At 40.8% G+C, this 23,387-nt stretch overlaps 1 protein-coding gene across 1 annotated transcript in view; it reads left to right on the top strand.

Annotated features, from left to right (window-relative positions):
- rab11fip4b (RAB11 family interacting protein 4 (class II) b) overlaps positions 1-23,387 on the top strand; it is a 68,075-nt gene that overhangs the window by 6,376 nt on the left and 38,312 nt on the right. Inside the window, 2 exon segments of the mRNA XM_034688780.1 lie at positions 1,206-1,232; positions 1,235-1,284. Coding sequence (XP_034544671.1) covers positions 1,206-1,232; positions 1,235-1,284 — 77 coding nt within the window.

The following is a 23,387-nucleotide window of genomic DNA, read 5'->3' as shown; positions in this document are numbered from 1 at the left end:
TCTGCCAGCTTCCCTCAGCCTTACAAAGCTTTTAACAAGTTTGAGCTCACTGTTATAAGCTTGCTGCTGGCTCACAAACTGTTCTACTCACAGCTTTTATTGTGTTGTTTTTTGCTTCAACATACAGCTGTTATTAATTGTTTTTCTATGAAAGCTTCAAAAATCAACTGCCTAATACTTGCTCAGCTCCAAACAACAGGCTGACAGTAACTAGTGAATAGAGTGCAGCATTTAACGGATGGTTATGTCCCTCAGGATGTCTCAAAAACTAAATTCAGGATTTTGGAAGCTCAAGGGCAATTTTCTATTCACATCAGGTTATTTATCTGTCTGCTACGGTGGCCCTGAAGGACAAAACAAATTTACAAAAGCTGAAACACTTTTACAAAGTTTGAGACAATTTACATTTGGGAAAACATTTCTACATTTTATAAAATACAATTACATCAGCAAAACACTTTACCAAGGCCAAAACAAATTTACATTTAAGAAAACAATTTTACAAACGACAGAACACTTTTACAGTTAAGTCTAACTCCTTTTAGCCTGACTCTGTTTAGCCTGAGGCTATGTGGTCTGAGGCCTTTTCATCTGAATTCTGACACATGATGAAGGTTTTGTGGAGATATGACGGAGCTTTTCCAGAGACATGATGCTTTTTCATCTGAGGTCTGACACCTCTCTCTGAGACCCGAGGATGTCCTAATATGTAAACCATGTCCATCTTCGTTCGGTTTCTCTCCTTCAAAACAAACTAAATGATCACTTCTGAATCACTTCCGGTATATGGTACATTCCCCTTCTGTAAAAATGAAATGTTAATTTGTTTCAGAAATGGTAAATTGTTTCATCTTTTGTAAATGTGTTTTCTTAAATGTAAATTTGTTTTGGCCTTGGTATAAGTGTTTTGCTGATGTAATTTTGTTTTATAAAATGTAAAAATGTTTTCCGAAATGAAAATTTGTCTCCAACTTTGTAAATAGCTGCTGCTTAAAACCTGGCAACTTATGTCAGTTTTGTTAATACAACCCTTGTTGAGTATTGTACTTTTTGTCCTGCATCTCTCAGAGGGGTTGGATTCTAAAATAATAAATTAGATTAATAAATTACACCACTTACCTAATCTTTTTTTTTTCTTTAGGAGAAAAAAAGTGTAAAGGTAGCAAGGAGTATCAAAAATTAATGCATGCCTCTTGTCTTTTCAGGTTATGTTGGGATCCTAAAAAATAAAATGGGGCACAATTCATCACAGGGCTATATGAAACAGCTAAAGGCTGCTATGAGGTAAGTTTGTGATTGTCCCTTGTCCGCCAATTTGATGATATGTTGATAATATGATATAAGTTTTTAGATGGATAGAGGAGTGAAGTATAGTTTTAAAGTGATCACTTTGCAAATCAGTTATGGATATGTGTGAATATTCATTGGAATCAGACCTTTTGCACTGTGTTTTGAAGGTAGTGTGATGGATTTTACAGAAAAACAAGCCATGTTCAGGTTTAAAACGGCAGCAACAACAGTGTAGCTGTAGGTGTGGCTTGTACTTTACTGTTTTGACCACTGAGTGGCAGTGTTGAGCTGCGTCACGCAGTCTGGCAGTCAAATACAGCAGACATACAGACAACATTCAGCAAAGTTAGATCAGTAATACACATAAGTTCGATATCAGTAAAGATGTCCCTGATGACTGAATTTTACTACATCATCTGGATGGTTGGACGTGTGCATTTCAGTTAAATATTTTGGGTTAAATTCTCTTCTTTTGCTATTCTTAATTTCATTATTTATTGTAACGTTTTCACTAGAAATGAATAGATTCTCCTTTTTGTGGCTTTCAGATTTTTTTTTAGGTTGATGTGTTTTTGTGTCTTTTATTTGACTCCAACTGCGTCCAAGCACCTTGAGATAACTGGTCATTATATCACCTCTAACCCAGAGGAATGATCCCAAGGTGTGACATGTTTCATAAAGTCCTGGGGCCTATCTCTTGGGAAATTTGTTACCTGGTACATAGCAGTCCCTCTAAAATGAGTTACATGGATACTTTGCAAAGCAGCGATAGCTCAGCTCCACACTAAAACATTGTCTATTGCAGAGTATTTTTGCAACAGTTTGCATCAATACTCTTGCTTTAGATTGTTTATCTTCTGACCTGACTCCCAGACTCAGAGAAGTGAAGAGTCCTATCACTGCCTCTGGTGCAGTGTAAGATTTCACTATACAAATGGAGAAGTGCTCTTGAAATATTCAGAACTGGTGAAATGCAATACGGTCGCTACCTACTGCGTATCTGAAAGGGAGCACAAAACACTTCTTGTTTTTCGAAAATGCTGTCTCATTTGTGCACTTCCCCTTGACACATGGCTTATAAAGGAGTTTCTGGTAGCAGTCGTACTGTTACATATTCCAAGAGGTGGTGTGCGCTGTAATACAAGATTTATTTTAGAATTTCCTGCAGACAGCAAAAGGTAAGTGAGATTTGCCATACAAACAGGTAGTTGAAGGTGTGGCTTCAGTTGTGTTTGACTGGGTGTGAAGCTTTCAAGTTTCTTTGCAATGACATGGAAGAAACAGAATTTCATGAAGACGAAGTAATAGTAAATAACAGAATGTATTTTTCACACGGTTACCTTTGATGTTCAATGCTGATTCAAATGAGAAGCTTTTGAAATTCATTATGAACTGTTTCAAGCCTACTAGTCTTATAATAGATTATTTTTTATACCTGATGTCTAACCCGTCTATCAGGCAACTATTTAAAGCATCAGAACATTTGAATCTAACCCCTTCACTGTTCACTGTTTACTGTTACCTGTTGTTCACAGGTTGATAAAACGTGTTTTGTCAATGCAGTGTGTTGGATAATAATAATAATAATAATAATAATAATAATAATAATAGATTGTATTTATAGGCGCCTTTCTGGACACTCAAGGTCACCTTACAACATACATAAATACAACAATAACAATACAATACTAATAAAATCAGGGGGGGGGGCATTCCAGTCCTATAGAGATAGATTAAAATGAGTAAGCTTGGCGAAAAAGGTAAGTTTCGGAGCGGGATTTGAAGGTGTTGGGAGAGGTGGATTTTTGTACATACTGGGGGAGAGAGTTCCAGAGGCGGGGGGCCGAGCGGCTGAAGGCTCTCGACCCCATGGTGGCCAAGCGAGCAGGTGGGAGGGTGAGTTGTGTGGAAGAGGAGGACCTGAGGTTATGGGTGGGTATTTTTGTGTGGAGGAGGTCAACCTTATGTTGCAATATAAAGTCAGGTATTCAGTGAAGGAGGGCATCTAGCTCTATGTGATAAGGCTAATGGCAATGCTGATGATAAGGGAAAAATTCCAGAGATTTGAAAAGAAAACATTAGGTATTCATTATGTAATTTTTATATAAACAGCTCAGTAGAGTTTTAGTTTAGAGTTTTTTAGTACATTTCATTTCCAACCTTCACACAGTAGTGGCACATAAATAGACATTATTTTCCCTGGAATAATGTATGCCCTCAATAAATATCTCCTCAAACTCATCATTTGTAATCCAGAAGAGGTTTGTGGCGGTTTGTGCATCGGCAGAGTGTGTGCTCCGTCTGCATTTCAATTTTCCTCCCAATTGGTAATTTTATGCAATGGGCATCGGTCATTGTGATGCTCCCTGTGAACAGTATGAAGATCAGGAGAAATAGACATAAATGGGGACCAGGTGACATCACTGATCGTCTCCTCTGCACTGTCCGTCTGTAGCAGCACAAACATAACTATATGTCTCTATAAGATGCTGAAAGAATGTCACAAAACCCTGGATATGCCGGCTTATGATGGAGGAGAGTTAACAGGGTGGTATCTGTGACAGAGGGCAGAGCAGAGAGACACACAGACAGCAGAAAGAAGTCTGACTTCTGCTGCAAGCAAAGCCAAACTTAGGGTTGTCCCACACATTTGTCTGGAGATGTGGACACATTGATTAATTCTTTAGAGTGTACTTGCTGTGATACAATCCGAAAGTATCCTCTTGTTTTTCAGTTTTGCTGCTTTGTTTACTGTAACGGCACTTCCCCTCTGAAATTTATGTCTTCGTCAGTTGACCACTGCTGCTTTCTCTTTCTACCTTTCTCTCCACCTCTCTTCGTTTCTCTTGTATTTGCTTACAGCAGCTTCTGTTTGAAAATATGTGTGTAGATCAATTTTTTCATAGGCACAGGTACCTCTGGATACTATCAGATGTGGAAAAAACTAATGATATCATTTTTAAGTACTTGGTATTGAAAAGTATCAAAGGATCTAAACTCTGACAACCTTACAGCATAGTGCAACACTTAATCTCGGTATGGTGCTGCTTGAACAGTATTACAGTATTGTGTACAAAACTGTTTTCATCACCTGATCCATAAACTGCACTGTTAATGCTTCAGTTTGTGTTTTTTTGAAGGTTCTGAACTGTATAATCTATCAGTCTCTGCCTATGCAGATCGTCTACCCTGTTTTCCCCTTGTGGTGAAAAGAGATAGTTGTGGTGTTTTCCTTCTTAATGCCGGTAGCCACATCTATCTCTTAGAGGTATTTAGATTGCTTCTCCTTACCACAGTTTCACTATACAGAAGTGTTTCTCTCTTTCTTGGATTAAACTATAAAGCCTGTTTTTTTTATGTAGATTTATGGCCCATAGTAGCTCAACTATTTGGGTGCTTAGTGTCCCATTGTGGAAAATTTTTGCAAAGGAAAGTTGTGTTGCCATGGCAAGGAGAGAGAGGAATCCCAGAGCTCCCTAGAGCACATAGCTCTGCTGAGGTGTGTGTGTTTTTGGTGTGAATGTGTGTGTCCGAGAGAGGGGAGACAGAAGGAGAGAAAGAGAAGTGGGAAAGGTGAGAGGTGTCCTCATTATTGCAACAGACGTAGTAGGAGAGGATTATTAGCTTGCCCTTCTGGGTACTTGGGTTCACACACTTAGATGCATATAAACACACAACCCCCCCACCCCCCACCCCCCCACCCCCACTGCTTTCCGTAGTGTATATTTGTCTGCTTTTTATGTGTGCCAGAATTTCTTGCCCTAGATGCTTGGCTATAGGCTAAGAAACACAACATAGCAGAATCAACAGAAGAGCAGGGGGGTAAGGTTGTAAATGATGATACTTGTATAGACCATAGACTGTATAAAGTAGATATGTAGTATCTGTGATGTAACCCATCTGTTTCTGAAGTGCTGTTTTGAGGCCAATCATCGACAGGAGCATATTGCTGCTGTCGAGTGATTGTGACGCAAGAGGCGGGCTTTGAGTCTCCTAGCCAACAGCTACAGTGTTCCCGCCTGTCAATCAAGTCAGCTGTGCCTCTCATTGGAAGACTCGTAATCTCAATATCTTCGAATTGCTGCGTTAGAAAATAATTCCTTCGTACAGTGTGTGCCGATTGAGAAATGAGCTATCCAGACTACACTCGTCTTTAGACATTTATTTCTGCTGTAAAGATTGGCTTTGGCTAAAGAAGGCTTTTTTGAATTGGTGTGTATGTGGTTTCCAGTACTTTGTAGCACTTCCGCATTGGACTTGATTTTTTTTTTTAGACCAGAGGTTGCCGCTTGGTATAGACTCGAGGAAAGGATCAAACATGATACTGTTTTAATAGCTAAGATGATTGATTGTTCCAAAAACAAAGGTGTGAAATAAAAAATGTGACTCTATATAAGAAGGATCAGTTGATTTTGTTGGCCTTGTGTGGGCTTTAAAACATCATCAACATATTACAACCTCATGAATCTGTAATGAAAAAGCATTGTACAATCCGGCTGATGAAAAGCAGCGTTTAAATTTGTCCCGAGTCATCTCTAAAGTTACCTGAAAACCACAAGTGCAACAAACACCTTTGAGCTCTATGTTTTGACTTTGGCTACCCCTGTGGGAAATATCTGTCTCTTTAGCCGCTAAGTGCTACCACTATGTTGCCTCTTAGTCCCTGACATCTTGTATATTCAGGAGAAGTACTTGTAAGAAGCATGTTAGCAGCTTTAGTCTCTCACTTTTAGTCTGTGTCTCCACAGGATGTGTTCAGGCAGATAATTGAATGTTACTGACCAGGTTTTGAAAGGAAAAGCTGAAGAAATAAATAAGAAACAAAATTAATCAGTCTTTTAGTTTTTAAGTGGTTTAAACGGAGTGTTCAGCAGGTAGCAGGACAGGTTTCAGTAAAACAGCAGTGATGTTTGAAGCATAGCCATCATGTGTTCACACTTAAGCTGCCTGATGCAGGGCAGGCAGTGTATAAGGTTGTTTTGTTCTGTGGCTGTGGCTTGATGGGTAGAGTCGGTTGTTTATCAATTGGACGGTTGGCGGTTCGATCCCAGCTCCCGCAGTTACATGCTGAAGTGTCCTTGGGCAAGACATTGAACCCCCTAAATTGCTCCTGCTGTCATGTCATCTGCCAACTGTTACAGATTCAAGTGATGAGAAAAATCTTAACAGTCAATAAACTGGGGAAGATCCTGAAGTGCTTCATAGAGTCAAGGTAGCTGTACAGTCAGGTGATCATTTCCTGCATTATTGGTACTATAAGGCAGTCCTGTTTCATGTTCCCTATTGATAGTTCAAAATTAGGTTCAGTGATCCACTCTCACTTCCAATCCTCCGACTAGAAGACTTGACAGAGATGGAATTGGGTAAGGAATAAGGAATTAGTCTTTTAGTGATTCTTCTTCGTCTTCTCCTTTTTCCTTCAACTGGTGCATTTCGTACGGCTACTGGCTATATACAAAAAAGCTCTGTGCTGGAGTGGAAACATGGTGCAAGATGACGGCCTCCATGAAAGCGGACCAGCTCCTACGTAGATATAAAAGGATTATTCTAAGGGAACAAAAACAAAAAGATCTTTATATTCAGGTGATTATACACTTAAACATACTGATGAATGTTATAAACAATACCAAATCTGTTTTGCTAAATTATGTTAATGTCTACATACTATACTGTACTTAAAAAAACATTTATCACTGTACGACTAAAAATGTAGTCCTCTGATTCCACAGTTGGTGCTTCTATACCAACAGATTCTCATCAGTATTCTTGCAGGATGAATTAACATTAAATTTAACATTCTGAGTCACGGTCGAATCAGGCATCAATGTGATTATTTAACGCATATTAAATTGAACATTTCCATCAAAGGTGATGGTGAACTGAACTTCTGCAGAAATATTTCTGTTGACATTTTGTCCTCTTCTGCTCTCCTTCTTCTCGTGCTTTGCGGTTGACAGAGCTTTAAAGATATACGAGACTAATGATCCAACTTTTAGCTTTGTTGCTATTATCAATACCCATGATGGTTTCAGTTACTTTGTGGTAACTTTGAGATGTATCCACCAGCTCTGCTGTTGATGCCTGGGTTGCAGGACAGGATCTCAGTAGCTTTCATATTTTATCCCGCTTTTTTTCCACAAAAGATTCTTAAGCCCCTGAGAATAAACCCATGTTGTAACCACTTACATACAATACTCCCTCATTGGCAGCAAACCTTATTGAAACTGATCCTGAAAATATGTGAAAACTGTTTGGCCCAGATGTGCCCAGATGTACCCAGCATCTACAGGAAAATAATCAATAATTCACACATTACTTGTCCTCTCATGAAGAGATGTTCATGTTGGTCTCCTCAGGGTTTTCAGCAGGTCCAAGGAATCATCCCAGCTCTATGCCTCTAATCTGTTGCCCCGTCAAAGCTCTCTGCTCCTTCTCAGTGTGTTACCTTCATCTTCTGCTGGTTTGGATTGATCTCTCTGCTCTTAGGGCATACATCCTCACCTTGGTTATCAACAGAGATTATTTGTGTGTGTGTGTGTGTGTGTGTGTGTGTGTGTGTGTGTGTGTGTGTGTGTGCGCGCACGTGCACGGCGTGCGTGTGTGCGGTTGTGTGTGTGCATTTGGGGTGCAGAAGTAAGGTCAGACATCCTTCTTTTGCTCTCTATTTTTCATGCTCTGCTCTTGTTTAGTTCATTATCCTTTTCATATGTGCATTTGGTGATAGCAAATCTCTTATATAAATAATCCATCACTCCAGCCTTTTGCTGCACTCCTCCACTCTGTTTTGTTTGTACTTTGCTCTTCTCGTACAATGTTGGGTATTCTCTTTCATCCATTGGCTTGTTCTCTTGCTTCCACTCAATTCTCCCCTTGCTTGTCTACTTCTCATTCTCTCTTCCTTTGATTTCACCATCTTTCTGCCTTTACATCATTCCTTTTTTTCTCCTCCTCTCCCTCCTTCCACAATAGCACTTCAGATGAACAGTGAGGAGGAGATTTCTCTGTCAGCCTCTGCAGTCATTTCACGGTCTGATTAAAGAAGTGAGATGAGAGCAACGTAAGCCTTAGAGTCGAGAATCTAACGAAACATCGTGGGAGAGTGATAACACAGTCCAAACAATGGAGAAACAAAAAGGGGAAGAAAAACAAAACCAACAAGACACAGAAAGAAGCACCACAAAGGCCATGATTGTTTTTCACTATTGTTTCAAATAAAGCACTGTGGGAACATAAATCAGATTATGTTACAGGGAACATCTCTATCACAGTCTGCAAAACTTCCTCATGCTAACGATCAACACGCCTTCCTCAAAGCAGTTTGATGGCTATAAGTCAGTGAAGTAGCTGTTTAACTTAAAGTCAAAAGTAGCAATTATTACCTCTCAATTAGCATGGTTTATATCCCGTTGATGTTTCATTAAGTATTATACACCAAGATGTCAGCATTAGACAGGGTTCCCACGCATGATTAGGGTTAGGATTGGGGTTAGGGTTAGGGTTAGGGTTGTGATTAGGGTTAGGGTTAGGGTTATGATTAGGGCTAGGGTTAAGATGAGGGTTAGGGTAATGAGTAGGGTTAGGGTTGGATTTAGGATTAGGGTTGGGGTTAGGGTTTGGATTAGGGTTAGGGTTAGGGTTAGGGTTATGATTAGGGTTAGGGTTATGATTAGGGTTAGGGTTATGATTAGGGTTATTAGGGTTATAGGGCAAACTTAAGCAAACAGAAACAGAACAAAACTCATGCAAACAGAACCAAACTTGAGCAAACAGAACCGGAACCAAAATGAACCCGAACAGAACCAGAACCGAACCAGAACCGAACCAGAACCGAACCAGAACCGAACCAGAACCGAATCAGAACCGAACAAGAACCAGAACCGAACCAGAACAGAACCAGAACCGAACCAGAACCGGACCAGAACCGAACCAGAATTGAACCAGAACCGAACCAGAACCGAATCAGAACCGAACAAGAACCAGAACCGAACCAGAACAGAACCAGAACCGAAAAAGAACCGAACCAGAACCGAATCAGAACCGAATCAGAACTGGAGCAGAACCGGAGTATGTAATGTTTGGTGATTTGGACCTGTGTAGGAAGGGGTTAAGGTCGGACGTTGAGTCCAGTGGGGGTGGTGGTCCCCAGTCTCTTTATCCAGATGCTCTCAGATCTTTTCCTTTGTCCACTGGTCCAGCGATCGTTGGCCTGGAGGCCAGTGGGAACTGTGGGGAGTTGGATACTGTTGGGAATGGGTTTGTAATACTTAGTGTCTGTTAGTTGTCAATTGGCTTCTAGCAGGTATTGTTGTTTGTCCAAAATGACTATTTTTGAGCTTTTGTCTGCCGGTTTGATAATGATGTTTGGATGTTGTTTTAATTGATTGAGGGCCCTGCGTTCGTCCCCCGACATGTTGTCAGGGACATCTGTCGGGGGCTGGTGTCTACGCAGGGCCCTTCTGTCTGTTTGAAAGAGCGATAGGATTTTGGGGTCCAGCTGGGATTGTTTGGTTCCCAGGGGGATGGGTGTATGAAAGGAGTGTAAATGTGTTTTGGTTTGTGTGGAAATGATCCAGGAGTTTAATGCGTCTGTGATATTTGTGAAGGTCCCTTTGAAGTTCCTCCCAGTCGCATTTGCGTGGACATGGGATGAAAGTTAAACCTTTTCTAATAACTGTACCTGTGTTTTTGTGGGGGTGAAGAGTCTGGAGAGGTTGAGTACATTGGATGGTGAGTTATGGAGGTACGCGCCATCTTGGGATACAGGTTGGAGGGTTCGCTCCAGGGGTGGGTGAGGAAGGGGTTGGTTGGGAAGGGGTAGTGGGGGTGGATGTTGGTAGGGAAGTGGGTGTGTGGGGGAGAGCCTTGGTCGGTTTGTGAGTTACTGTAAATTTAGTTGGGTGCACCAGTTGTTGAATATTGCTGTGGCTGTAGATGGTGTCCAGTGTATTTTATCTTTTTCTGTTCTGAATGAGTCTATTGGCAGGTCCTGGAGGGACAGGAGGTGGTCGGTGATGGTTTTATTTATGGCTTGGAGGTTTGCCTGTTGTGTTGCTGTGAGGTGAGGTGAGTAATTTATTATGGGAAGTAGATGTCTGCATTAGGGAAGGTAGACTTGGCTGTTAATGGAGGGCTCGGAGTTGTTTGGTGGAGGTTTGTTGAGGGTCTTGGTCTTTATTGTTGATTCCAATGGAGATGACTATCTTGGTGGTAGGGTGTGCCAGGGTTTTTTTCACAGATTTTGAGGAGGTGATATATGTTTGCTCCGGGATAACTGTCCAACTGTATTAGTGGGTTATTGTTCGGTGGAATCCTATTGATGTTAGAGTCCCCCAGGACCAAAACTGATTATCTCCCTTTTATGGTCCAGTCTGTTAGTTTCCTGTGGGGGCGAGCGAGGTGCTATGTAGGTTTAAAGGGTCCAGAAGTTGAGGGTGCTTGTGGTGGTGAGTCTGTCTGTGGTGGGTGGAGGCTCTGGGTTGCAGGGGCGCCAAGGTTCAGGGGGCCCCAGCCTGGCAGTGGGGCAGCGAGACGGTTTTTAGGGGAGGGTTCAGATTGGGCTCTCGGTTTCGTCATATTGACTTTCAGAGGACCAGTCATCATGGGTTAGGGTTATGATTAGGGTTAGGGTTAGGGTTTGGATTAGGGTCAGGGTTATGGTTAGTGTGAGGGTAAGGGGTAGGAGTAGGATTACGGTTAGGGTTAGGGTTATGATTAAGGTTAGGGTTGGAACCACAACTAAACTTAAGCAAACAGAACCAGAACCAAACTCGAGGAAACAGAATCGGAACCAAACAGAACCCGACCCAAACCCGAACCGAACCAGAACCGAACCAGAACCGAACCAGAACCGGAACCAAGCCGAACCCTAACGGAACCAGAACCGAACCAGAACTCAAACCAGAACTGAACCAGAACCGAACCCGAATCGAACCAAAACCGAACCAGAAACGAACCAAACTGAATCAGAACCGAACTCAAGCAAACAGAACCAGAACCAAACTAAAGCAAACAGAACCAGAACCAAACAGAACCAGAACCAAACTAAAGCTTCCTGATTCCTTTGCAGGTTCTTTTGTTTTTTTCTTAGCTCATTTTATATTTTTTAAGAAAAGAGAAAGCTGAGATGTTGCCCATCATTGTTACTTGGTTGCACTAATAAAGTGAAGTGCTGTACATCTGTGGTTGCATTATTCTATTATCAATTTGCCATCATTTTTAAGTATGTAAGAGAGGATTTCATTGATAGCCATAGACTACATGTCTTTCAATGTAGACTTCCACTGAGGGGAACATATTTCATATTCTATTTAGGAACTAAATTTAGACGGTCATACCAGCTTGATCATCAATGAAAATGTCCTGGAAATGTCCTGGAAAATGATCTCTGGAAAAGGGTGAGAACCCTGTTCGATCTAAGTCCTGTAAGTTGCTGCAAGGTAAGGCATCCAGGTATCAGACTTGTTCGTCCAGCACACCCCACAGATGCTCGATTAGATTGAGTCAAAGGAATTTGGAGGCCAAGTCAACACCTTGATTTTGTTGTGTTTCCCTTCACACCACCTTCTTCCATTGCTCCATGATCCACTTCTGATGTTCCTATTGGAGGCGCTTTCGTGGTGGGTCAGCATTGGCACCCCCGACCCTGCAGCTAAGGAATCATATACAACAACTGCAATACCCTGTGTGTCCTGTCACCTTTCCATCAGAATGGACATGAACTATTCAGCAGTTTGAGCACCAGTAACTCTTCTTGGATGGGACCACATGGGCCAGTCTGTCCTGCCCACAAGTATCAATGAGCCTTAGCCACCCATGACCTTGTCGCTGGTTCACCAGTCTCCTCCTTGGACCACTTTGGTAATTACTGACTAGTGCTGCACAATGAATGGCAATCCTGATGTGAGAATCTTACTGACAGATGCCACTGTGAAGAGATAATCTCTTATTCACTCTATCTGTCAGTGATCACAATGTTTTGACTGATTGGTGTAAATCGATGCTTTAAAACATCCTAAAGGCTATCAGCTGTATTTTTTGTAGTATGCCTTTAAGCTGCATTAGTTACTTAGTTCTCTTCTTTTATTCCTGTCAATGAGCTCCTGTGTCTATGGGGATTGTGACTGTTCTCTTTTAGAAAGGTAAAAATATGTGGATATTAAGGCCTTTCCAAACCTCTTAACCAGGAGGTCTTGGTTAGTGGTAAGGCACAAAGACATAGTTAAACATTGGAAAGCAATTTTGTGTAACTTGTTTATAGTCAAACTTAGTTAGTTTTAACTATGATCACAGCCCATCACAAACCTTAAAAAGACACTTGAAGTCCAAAATGTACCAAACCTTTCCGATCTTCTGGCAGATCTACAAGATACTCATTTTCAAAACCATCTCATGCATTTGTGGCTAGTTATGTATGGTGTTGTCTTGTTTTTAGATCTTAAAAGGCTTTAGTGTGTGTTTACGTGGAAGGCAGCAGGGGACTTGTTTGTTGCAAGTTCAGAGGCCCCACAGCCATTAGCCCGTCTCCCCCCTGACCCATCTATCTGAGGTTTTTTCTTAAACATATTTTTTGATGATGTTTTTAGAGTGAAGTAGGGGCAGCTCACTTTGAAATAAAGATATTAAAGCTTGGGACTGTTTGCTGAAACAAAGACACCAATGAAAAACACTCTGAGTTCTGTGGATTTTTTTGTAACCTTTATTTGGGTAGAGTGATCAACAGTTGCTATGACAGGCTGGCTGACCTGTTGCCTAATTAATGTACGACCCTATTGATGGGTGCTGTAGAGCAGATCTTGAAAAGACTGAATGGACGTATCTCCCAGAGGGTCATGAGAGGCCTTCTCATGGGAAGATTGGCAAAGCACTGATTGAACATGCATATTGCCAACTTTGCCTGACTCACAATTAGAAACTTGAAAATATGATGGCTTAAATTGAATTTGTCATAAAGTTGAAACATTTGGCAAGGGGTTAAAAATAAAATAATGTGTCTTTTTCCTGTGTTTCCATGGCCAGATGCAATGCTTCACTGTTGATCTGGTTGTATTTCTCCTTATGTTTTAAGTCATATCTGACTTAATCTGTTAAGGTTGACACGTTTCAGTGATGTACCTCTGTATGTTTCTAACTTTAGCACACGTGGAGCAGCATGAGTGTGAGTGTCTTGTATGTTTGTGATGTATCAAATACTCCAAACCAAGACAAGGAACTTAATGTTTCAAAGGCTCCACAGTTGACTGATAAACCTGCTGACAGCCATGAAAGAAGATATGTGATGCCACATTGTAACCATCTGGTATGATGTAATCTGACGGGACATCATGAAGGGCTGTCTTTTAGATTTACCATTATTCTTGTGATCAGAGGACGGTGCTGGCAGTGCCTCTCTGTTCTGTGACATCGCTCAATGACCTGGACCTTTTTGAGCTGCTCATGTTAAACCACATGTGGAATTACATTTAAAGCTGGGGTTGGTAGTCAGATTTAGATAAACTTTTTGTTATATTGGTTAAAATGATATTTTTCCCGATGGCAATCAATACATAATGTGTTCTTAAAAAAGATGTGAAAAAAGCTGCTATCTACAGCCGGAGTAAACCTGGGAAAATACCAACCAATCCCTGTCATCAGAAGCCAATTTATGAAACCAATCAATTCCCGTCCTGCCGTTCTTCCCGCCTCCTGCGCGTACATTTCTCCGGCGTGCACTCCCCGTCCCCTGCCTCTGCTTCCCCTGACTCTATTTACTGTCCCTCTCGCTCGACCTCGGGCCTGTCCCCTCTGACCTGATGAGCCATGTTTGTTTGTGTTTTTAACTTTCACTATGATAATGTTTTGGTGTTTTCTTACCGCTGAGTGAGACATGAGTTGAGGTAGTGCAAAACACAAATGATGTGCTGAAGACCGGTTTTGAATCAGTAACGATCATATGGTCGTGAATCAGCAGCACTCATGCATGTGAGCGGGGGGCGTCGTTTGGAGGAGCTCAGTGGGGAAGGGGGGAGTGGTTAGATGGAGTTCTGAGGAAATGCTACATTCAAATTCCTGCTAGTTTTCCGTGACTACCAACCCTAGCTTTAAGATAGCTTTCAGAAGAGCCAAAGCCAGTGTTAAATTTTACACTGAGCTTATTGAAGCCCATGTTAAGTTGCTTATCCTTTCAAAATATGCAGTAACATCTTTAATATGTTTTGAGGATTCAGGTGAATGTTTTACTTGAAGGGATATTTCAGTTTTTTTGAAGTGGGGTCATATGAGTTACATTACACTAGTGGTCCTGCTAGCTACAATGAGCACAGATACATGCCAATGAGTGCCGTGAAGAGCTCACCGGCACTCATTGGCATGTATCTGTGCTCATGCAGCGGAAGAACACGGGTCTGTGAGGTGTGTCCCAAAAATAGTGCCAAAAGAAAGGGGGTTTCTGGCGGCAAAGTCAAGAGCTGCAATTTCTTCTAGTAGAGCATGCAATTCCACCGTGATGAGCGCCTGGACCATACTTTCTTTAGCTAAATTACGCTTAAAGAGGTGTCCCGTCCACAGAGAATTGTAGCCTAGCTTGCCTGCCGGTCATCTGGGAATTTTCTCATTAAAGGGGAAGAGCACACCGGCACTCATGTGGCTAGCAGGAGCACTAGTGTAATGTAACTCATAAGACCCCACTTCAAAAAACTGAAATATCACTGTGAAGATTTAAATAAGACATACTTCAGTCATTTATAATAGAGTAATATAAATCACAGGGCTCTGGCTTTAGCAGTACACAATATATAAATACTGCAGACCCCTGTATAAAATTCATACTACTGCAGCATTTCCGGCATGGTTTGTGGCAGGGGCATAGTATTCGACTTAACTAGCTGTAGCACATATTGAATTTGTTATGATGACAGCATATTGACTTCGAGCAAATTTAAAGGGGGTAATGGAAAGGATGTGTGTAGGTGAACACTGTGAGCTTTGTTTACCCCTATTGCAGCCACAGAGGAAGAAAGAACATAATGACAATAAGAAAGTTGGAGGAGGAAAAATATCAAGGCACTTAAAGGAGAGGCAACAGTGATAAAGGTGAAGATAGATGGGATGCAGTGGGTTGAATGTTAGCTGATGGATGTGAAGGAATGAAAGTTTGGAGAGAGATAAGAGCGGCAGAAAATGCAGACAATGGGAGGGAGTCTGAGGAGATGAAGGGGAAGCAGAAGAGAGAAAACACAGGGATAGCAAAGAAAAGATAAGAGGTGGATGAAGAGAGGGAACAGAAGTCGGATAAATGAAGCTGCACCGTTATCTAATTTATTAATGAAGGAGCCATTTAGCCTGTGGCTGTGAGTGACAGGGCTTATTAGTGAAGGTCTTCTTTTTTTTTTTGATTTACAATTTCTTAGCTTTTTTCATCTTTTTGCAGAATTCACACATTTACAGATATTGATAAACGCACAAAACAGAAAACAGTTGTTTATCTGCTTCAATCATCAGACCTCATTTCTACATCAGTAGCCAGTCTTTGCACCCTCTGCAGATGGAACCTTGAACGAGTCATGTGGTCAGGATGAGCCAGGAAAAAAACATGGGTGGGTCTTCTGCCCTTTGATAATAAACACTTGGTTTACAGATCATACAAAAAGAATATGCATAATATTTATAATGAAGTTCTGTTCACTGAGGATCTTAAAAGTCAGAAATGTAGGTAAACCTTTTCATTGAAGTCATGAGAGAGATTTCTGTGACAGGTCAGACAGAGGGAAAGATTACAATACACTTCATTACTTCAAAAGTTATTCTAGTAGAAAATTAAAATGTTCTTACATTCAAATATTCAATTTAATGTTTAAAATGTCTAAAGTTTGAAGCATTACTTGTGGTCTGCAAGATGGTAAATTCATTTTGAGCTTTTTATATCATAGTGATATAAGACAGTTTGTTTTTTAGTTGCTGATTTGTTCATTATCAGCTTTCTGTAGTACATTTGTCCGCCCATCTTACTCATGAAACACTGTCCATGTGTATATCCAGAATTTTCTAGAAACTTGAACATTCACATGTCAGAACAGTAAGCCTAATGCAGCTTTGTGGAAAATATTCTCAGTCGATCACTGTGCTGCAGCCAGTCAACCAAGTATTGCAGAGTTGCAAAATCATTCCCCCTCTGTTCAAGCAGTGACTAATCAATGGATGTTATCAATAAAGAACTGCATTTTACATCTTTCTAAACCCTGGACAAGCTGCATATAGCTGTGATACAAAATTTCCTTAAGGACTGTTGTTATGTTTTTTCTCTTTTTCAATTCTCATTTTCAGTTTCCAAAAAAAGCTATTTAAAATGTTAGATTCAGAATTTGGCACTGGTTGCTGTTTCTATTGGCTCAGTTTTACATCAGATCCCCAGAGGATTGGAAAAGCACACACAATAGGCTGATGGGAAAGGAGGGGAATTATATTTTGTTTATTTAGAAGAGCACAAACATTGCTGCCGCACAGTTTTTTGGCACCCACGTCTGTGGCTCAGTTGGTTAATTAAACTTTTGAAAGACTTTCATAGAAACACATACCCACACCCACACCCACACCCCACACGCACACACACAATCTGGAATAGAGACAAGCCGCAGCAGACTCCCACCAATAACAGTCAAGGACACACCAAGCAGACATGATTATCCAGCGAGAAGGCAGGACTGCTAATGAACAGACACATCACTCGCCTACCCTGAGACCCATTCTCTCTCTCTCTCTCTCTCTCTCTCTCTCTCTCTCTCTCTCTCTCTCTCCATCACTCTCTCACACACACACAACCACACACACACACACACACACACACACACACACACACACACACACACACACAACTGTCTTTTACTCATTCCCATTTGTATATCCTGGACATTAACATATTCCCTCTTATCCGTGTTAATTTTTCAGGAATATTCGTATATGTTCTCTTGGTGTAAACCACCACATGTTCCTACTTCTGTCTTTGTATCTTTCGTTTCACCCTCATCACTTTGAAGTCAGACTGCAAAGCAACATTTCAAACATAAAATACGCAAGTAATTCTGTTTCAACTCTCTGATAAATGACGCTTTTCACTGGCTTTTTATTGCCTCAGAGGGTCCCATCGTGTTGAAGTAAGATGTGTGTGTGTGTGTTTGTGTGTTTTCCAGGCAGTTTCTTCCATGTTATTTAAATCTGACCCACAATATTTAACACCTCCATTAAGGACTTTATATAGCAATGTTCATATTGCTGATGCGTGAATATTACATTTCAAGCTGGAGGCAGTGTTGTGAGATTATATAGCATGCAAAAGAGGGCTGCAATGAATGTGAGCGAGGCTGGAATCAGAGAGGAAGAGAAAGAGGTTTCATGGTTGGTATTTTTGTTGTTCCTCTTAATCTAGATCTTGTGTAAGTCTCCAAGACCTCATTCTGACTTTGAGCAAGCTTTTACTCTTTCCTCGTGTCCCTGTGTGAGTATATGTGTTAATATGTACGTGTGTGTGTGTGTGTGTGTCATGTTGCCACAGGTCCAGACAGTCTGTTGGTTGACAGAGGTCACCTTCAGCCATGAGCATCTGGGCGGAGAACATGGGGCATGGGCTATTACATATACACTCACACACACACACACACACACACACACACACACACACACACACACACACACACACACACACACACACACACACACACACACACACACACACACATACACACATTAACTTGCATGTAGTATTTATTTATATGTGTACAAGGAATCTCATAGTGTTTGTAAAGTGGGTTTTTTAGTTACTTAGTCGGAATTTAATTTGTATATAAACAATAAGGAAAGATCCCAAGTGCTCATGTCACATGTGGCACAAAGCATTGAATGTGCTGTTTTTGTAACTGTCTATTTTATCCTTAATTTAGGTTGAATGGCTGTTTGCTTGGGGAAGCACACAGCCATTCAACAAAAGACAGTGTTGCTGGACTAATAATTTATTTCCAAACAATAGGATCCCTCAATTAACATACTTCATTGGGGTTTCTGTCCTAAATGATGCAGTTTAAAATTGACACCCCATCATGTGAGTATTTCCCCCCTGTCCCACACAGCTGCATCAACCAGTGTGGTGCCTTTACGGCTCTTAGTCAACATTGTGTTGGTTCAGGCAAGCCATCAGGCCAAGCCCAGCCCCACATTCCAGCTCCCAAAAGCTGATGGTCTCGAGCCCGCCCGTAACGGCCAATAGCAACTAATTTCATCAGCTGACGGCCCAGCTGATTCCCTGCAAACCATTGGACCCATTGGCAAATCTCAAACAAGATGCCTCATTCAAACTGCTCTAGCTTGCCTACCAATGCTGATGCTCCTGCAAGCAGCTTTGCCACCCCCACCTCGGCTCTTCCTTCTCACACCCTATCTGGCTCATCAATGTCATTGATGTTGTGGTCGATACTTCAGGGTCTGTGATGCTGCTCTCCCCTTCTGAAGCTGTTTTATATAGGCATGTAAAAGAAGTATCCTTATAATAAGAAGAACCCTTTTTAATTAATAAAAGTTAAATGTTTCCCAGATCGCCCCACAAAACCCCCAACCATGATCTTTCTCCAAACCCAGTCGAATTGGGTCTGTCCTAAAATGTGTTGTGAGATTATTACAACTAAATTAAAGTTGAATAAAGTACAGGGCACAGACTAAATACTTATTTTAGCGTTGGATCTGAAAGATTTTGGGGATAAAGACAGTATGTTATAGTTAACTGTTTTTGCTTATACAACTGTTCATTCCTCAATACTACTACTACTACTATTACTACTACTACTACTACTACTACTACTACTACTACTACTATGACTACTACTACTACTAATAATAATAATAATAATAATAATAATAATAATAATACTTTATTTTTATAGCACTTTTCAATACAGGTAACAAAGTGCTTTACAGTGGGCAATAAAAACAAGAGGAAGTGCAAAGCAAAATGAAGCACTATAAAATAAAATGAGATGTCCATCTCAATATGAGCATGAGTAATCTCTTTTGGCTCTTTCTTTTGTGATGACAGCCCAAGTAACACTCTGCTTCGCCATCACTGTTAGCTGCTAATTTCCAAACAACTTCTCTGTCTGCCTGGGAACCTCTTTCATCATTATCTGCACGATAAAGTGCAGACAGAACAGAAACATGTTAACTGGCTCAGCTCCTTCACATGTGCACTGCACTCCTGAAAATGCCTGAAAGTTACCTTGTTCAGGCAGGCTAGATGTGAGAATGAAAGGGACAAATGAGTGTACTTCTAGCTCAAAGCAGAGTCTTTTTCTGACAGGCTTTTCAGTAAAAGTCTGCACACAGGTGTGAGCGGATGCACGAACATGACAGATATGGTCTGAAAAGTGATGTTGATATTATCCAAGAAACAGCCACCATCCGCAAAGACTCCTCTTGTATGCTCTGATGCACTTCCCCTCACCAAAACAAACAAACAAACAACAATCAACATTTCCAGTATTGAGTATGTGTTCAGATATGGACAATCTCTGTCTAACATAAACATCTCCCGCTGTGTGGGACAAGTTTTGAAGGGCTAGACCAGAAAGTGTCTGAACTTTGATCATCTGAAAATGATCTTCGTTTTTCGTTTTCTTCGTTTTAATTTGTGAAAGTTGCTTTGGTCTTCAGTAGAGTATTTCTACTGTTCATGCTCCATTGCTGGTCTGCAGAAGGAAAGAAAGACACATTTAGGTCTTTGCAGTGGTAGAAAACACATTACCCATGTGCCATCTGTCTGCCCCAAGTTTTATTAAATAAATAATTAACTTTCTCCCTCTTACTCTCTGTCCCATCTTTGGTAATTTGCAGTCATCTCTCACTGCTGTTTTCTCCCTTGACTCTTGCCGGAGGTCTGCGAAAAGCTCTGCTGCCCATCCGTCTGGCTTATTATCCATAATTAGTGTCCAGACCTTATCTTCCTCTTCTCAGAGTGGATACTCTGAATTTCTTGCTGCAGCACTCCTGCTCCAAACCTCTCTCTCTTTCTCCCTGTCTCCAAATCTGAGCCAGCATTATTCTTAAGCAGCTCAAGGCCCATGTATAGCACAGCATTTCTCCTCACTACTCCATTAGCACCCCTCTTTTTTCTATTTTTTACACTACTGCTCATGTTGTGGTTTGGGCCTTGCCTGATTTAATCATTGATTTTCTCCTCCAGTTCTTTACATCCTCTAATTCTCTCCCTTCTTTCTCTCTTTTTTTATGTTGATCCCCATTTCTTCTTGTTTTTCTCACTAGCTTTCAATCAGTTCCACCATCTTTCTTTTCTCTCCTCCAGCATCACTTTCTCTTTCTTTCCCTCATCTTTTCTCTCTGTTTTCTCTTCTTTTTCTGCTCCCCCTTTCTCTTTCTGTTTGTTTAATTAGGTCGCTGATGGTCCTGTGATGTTAGGACTGAATAGAAAAGCTGTCACAGGAGCTCAGTGCTGGATGGCTGCCTCCTCCTTCTCCCCCTTTATTTCTCTCTCTGGATCCCTCTTTCATAAACAACAGATATACACAGTGCTACTCACAGTGGGAGTTATGGCATTGCTTCACACTTCAGAGTTGAGTCTCAAAACAAACTGGAAATTAACATAAACCTGTATGGGATTGCATTGTTTGAAGAAAGAGGGATATTTACAAGCGTAATATTTCATAGCCTAATGCAAATGAGCGTGGTTGTCAGTGAAATTTGGCTGCAGAAAGTAAGAACAAAGAAAGAGTAGTTTACCAACTCCAAGCATTAACATTTTAGAGATACAATTATCCATTGTTCATTTAAGAAGTATGAATTGATTTTGAAATTGGACGTTAGAAATGAATTAGATAATCATCTCATCTCAAAAGAAAGGTCAGTTAACTTGTTAAACATGTTTTTATTCTTATTTTTTTGCCACAGTCGGATACATTCAAACATGCTTTTGCTCTTCCTATTTTTTTATTGTGATGTTTTCTCTAGCATTGCATTGTTCCCATTGTGAGGAGACAGATGGATCAACTGCAGGTTTACAAGGCAATTTCACACATAACTGTGGCCTCCGCCTCCGCAGGGTTGCCATGCAGCCATAAAGGAAGTTCAGCCAGACTTGCATACACTGTTTCAACAGGTGCTTCAGTAGAGCTTTATTCTCTATACTGTGTCATAACAGAGAGACACACAAACACTTTAACCATTACAACCTCACAGCCAACTATAATCCTTTTTTTCCACATAGACAAGAACTGTGAGTGAAAAAAGGGACATTTGGTGTTAATGTTTGCGAGGACTTAACTTCCTGTGTCAGTACCTGGGTGCTCTTTAACCACAACTCTGCTGCACTGCTTTTTCATGCATCAGGGGAAATGCTTAAGAATCTCACACATCGGTTTAGGCTTATATAACTCCTAGTTCATCACATGTAACACAGTTTGAATAGTTGTATCGTGCATGTTTGATATATGGGCTCTGTGGTGTGGTACTCATGCTTGTGTTTTATTACAGTGTGCCCCTTCTTCCACTTTATAACAACTTTAAAGAGCTATAAAGTAAAGTAAAGAAATGTCAGCATGTGGACCGGCCCTCAGCAGTGTAATTATCAATGAAATATTGCGTCGATAATGAGGCTGTGATGACACAGTTACTCTTTATAGTGGTTTAAATTCAAATGCATGTGACTGTGTGGTATTTGTTTGCGTCTCTTGTGCTTGTTCATGTCTTTGCAGAGTGCATTTATATTCCATGACCTTGGTCAATAACCTCTTTCATGGTTCAGTGTGTCCTGTCCAGTCTGTCAAGCTAATTAGCATCCATTGTCTATTTGCATTGTTCCAGTGTAGCTCACATTGCTAACCACTGTAACCTTTAATAGAGGAAGTAAGAACATTAAGCCCTGAACATCCAACCGATGCTCTGTGGCACTTCCTCTTCAGCTCTGATCAGCAAATACACAGGGGGGTTGACATAATGGTGAAGTTTTAAACTTCGAAGCTTTATTGTAACCTCTTAACGCAAGTCTGAATTATTTTTTTCTTAAATTTTGTTTCTCTGTCTTTACATTTTCTCTCTTTCTGTTTCTGTTAGTCCCTATCTCTTCTCATCCTATCTCAGTTTGTAATCAGCCTTGTCGCTATCTTCCTCCTCCTCACTTTCTCGTTGATCCCTCTGTCACTTGCTGTCCCAGTTGTCTGGTAATGATTTGACAGATGGATGGTGGAGTCATGCATTGATCATCAGGCTTTGATTTGCTGTCAGTCACTTGTTAGTCAGACCTGCTCAGCACCCTGACACAAGAGACTCTGGGTGTTGCATACTCCCTTTTTTTACCCATGATTTATTTTTCTCTTCTAAGGAGTAGATACATAGACACACTGGGATATAACCACAAAGTTAAATTGAAAAGGCAGAAAGCCACAGTGTAGTGATAGAACGATATGTTTTTTCAGGGCCGATACCGATTATTAGTTGTCAAGGAGGCCGATAACCGATATTTGGAGCCGATATCATTTGCAGTAAAAGGGAAAATATTGGCGTCAAAATTTTGAATACAAACTCCAACACTTAACTTTGTTTAAATGCCTTTAAGCATATGTTTATTAAACAGCTTTTCAGATTTGTAACATGTTAAAAGTTTTTTTTTTTTTATCTTAGACAATAGACATCTTTGTTTTAGAATTCTAACAAAAAGTGCAGGGAGCTCCCAGGCTCAGCAGCATGTCTTATAAAGTTAAATGAAAACTTAAACAAATAAATAGCTCCCTAAAGTTTTCCACAGTAAATAAGCTGCAGACCTGAACAGCTGATCAATGCGCTGCAGGCGGAAGAGCACGTCTGTGTTGTGTTGGTAAATAGTGCGAAAACGAACAGGCTTTCTGGCGGCAAATTAAAGTGCATAAAAAAATCCAAGTGGAGCATGCACCCTAAACAGAAGTGAGTACCCGGGTCAGAATCTCTCAAAATGAGCTAAATCACGTGGCAGAAAATTACACCGTCTGCAGAAAACCGTTAGCCAGGTTGCGTTCCATTTCTCCCTGCAGTTTCTAATTGGCTGATTGGCTGTTACCCGTGATGTGGGCGGGACAATGCTGGAGACAGAGTAGCGA

This window comes from Notolabrus celidotus, chromosome 7 (assembly GCF_009762535.1).
Source record: "Notolabrus celidotus isolate fNotCel1 chromosome 7, fNotCel1.pri, whole genome shotgun sequence".
Classification (NCBI taxonomy): domain Eukaryota; kingdom Metazoa; phylum Chordata; class Actinopteri; order Labriformes; family Labridae; genus Notolabrus; species Notolabrus celidotus.
Note: the sequence above shows the minus strand (reverse complement) of the source record. Positions and strands in the feature narration are given on the sequence as shown.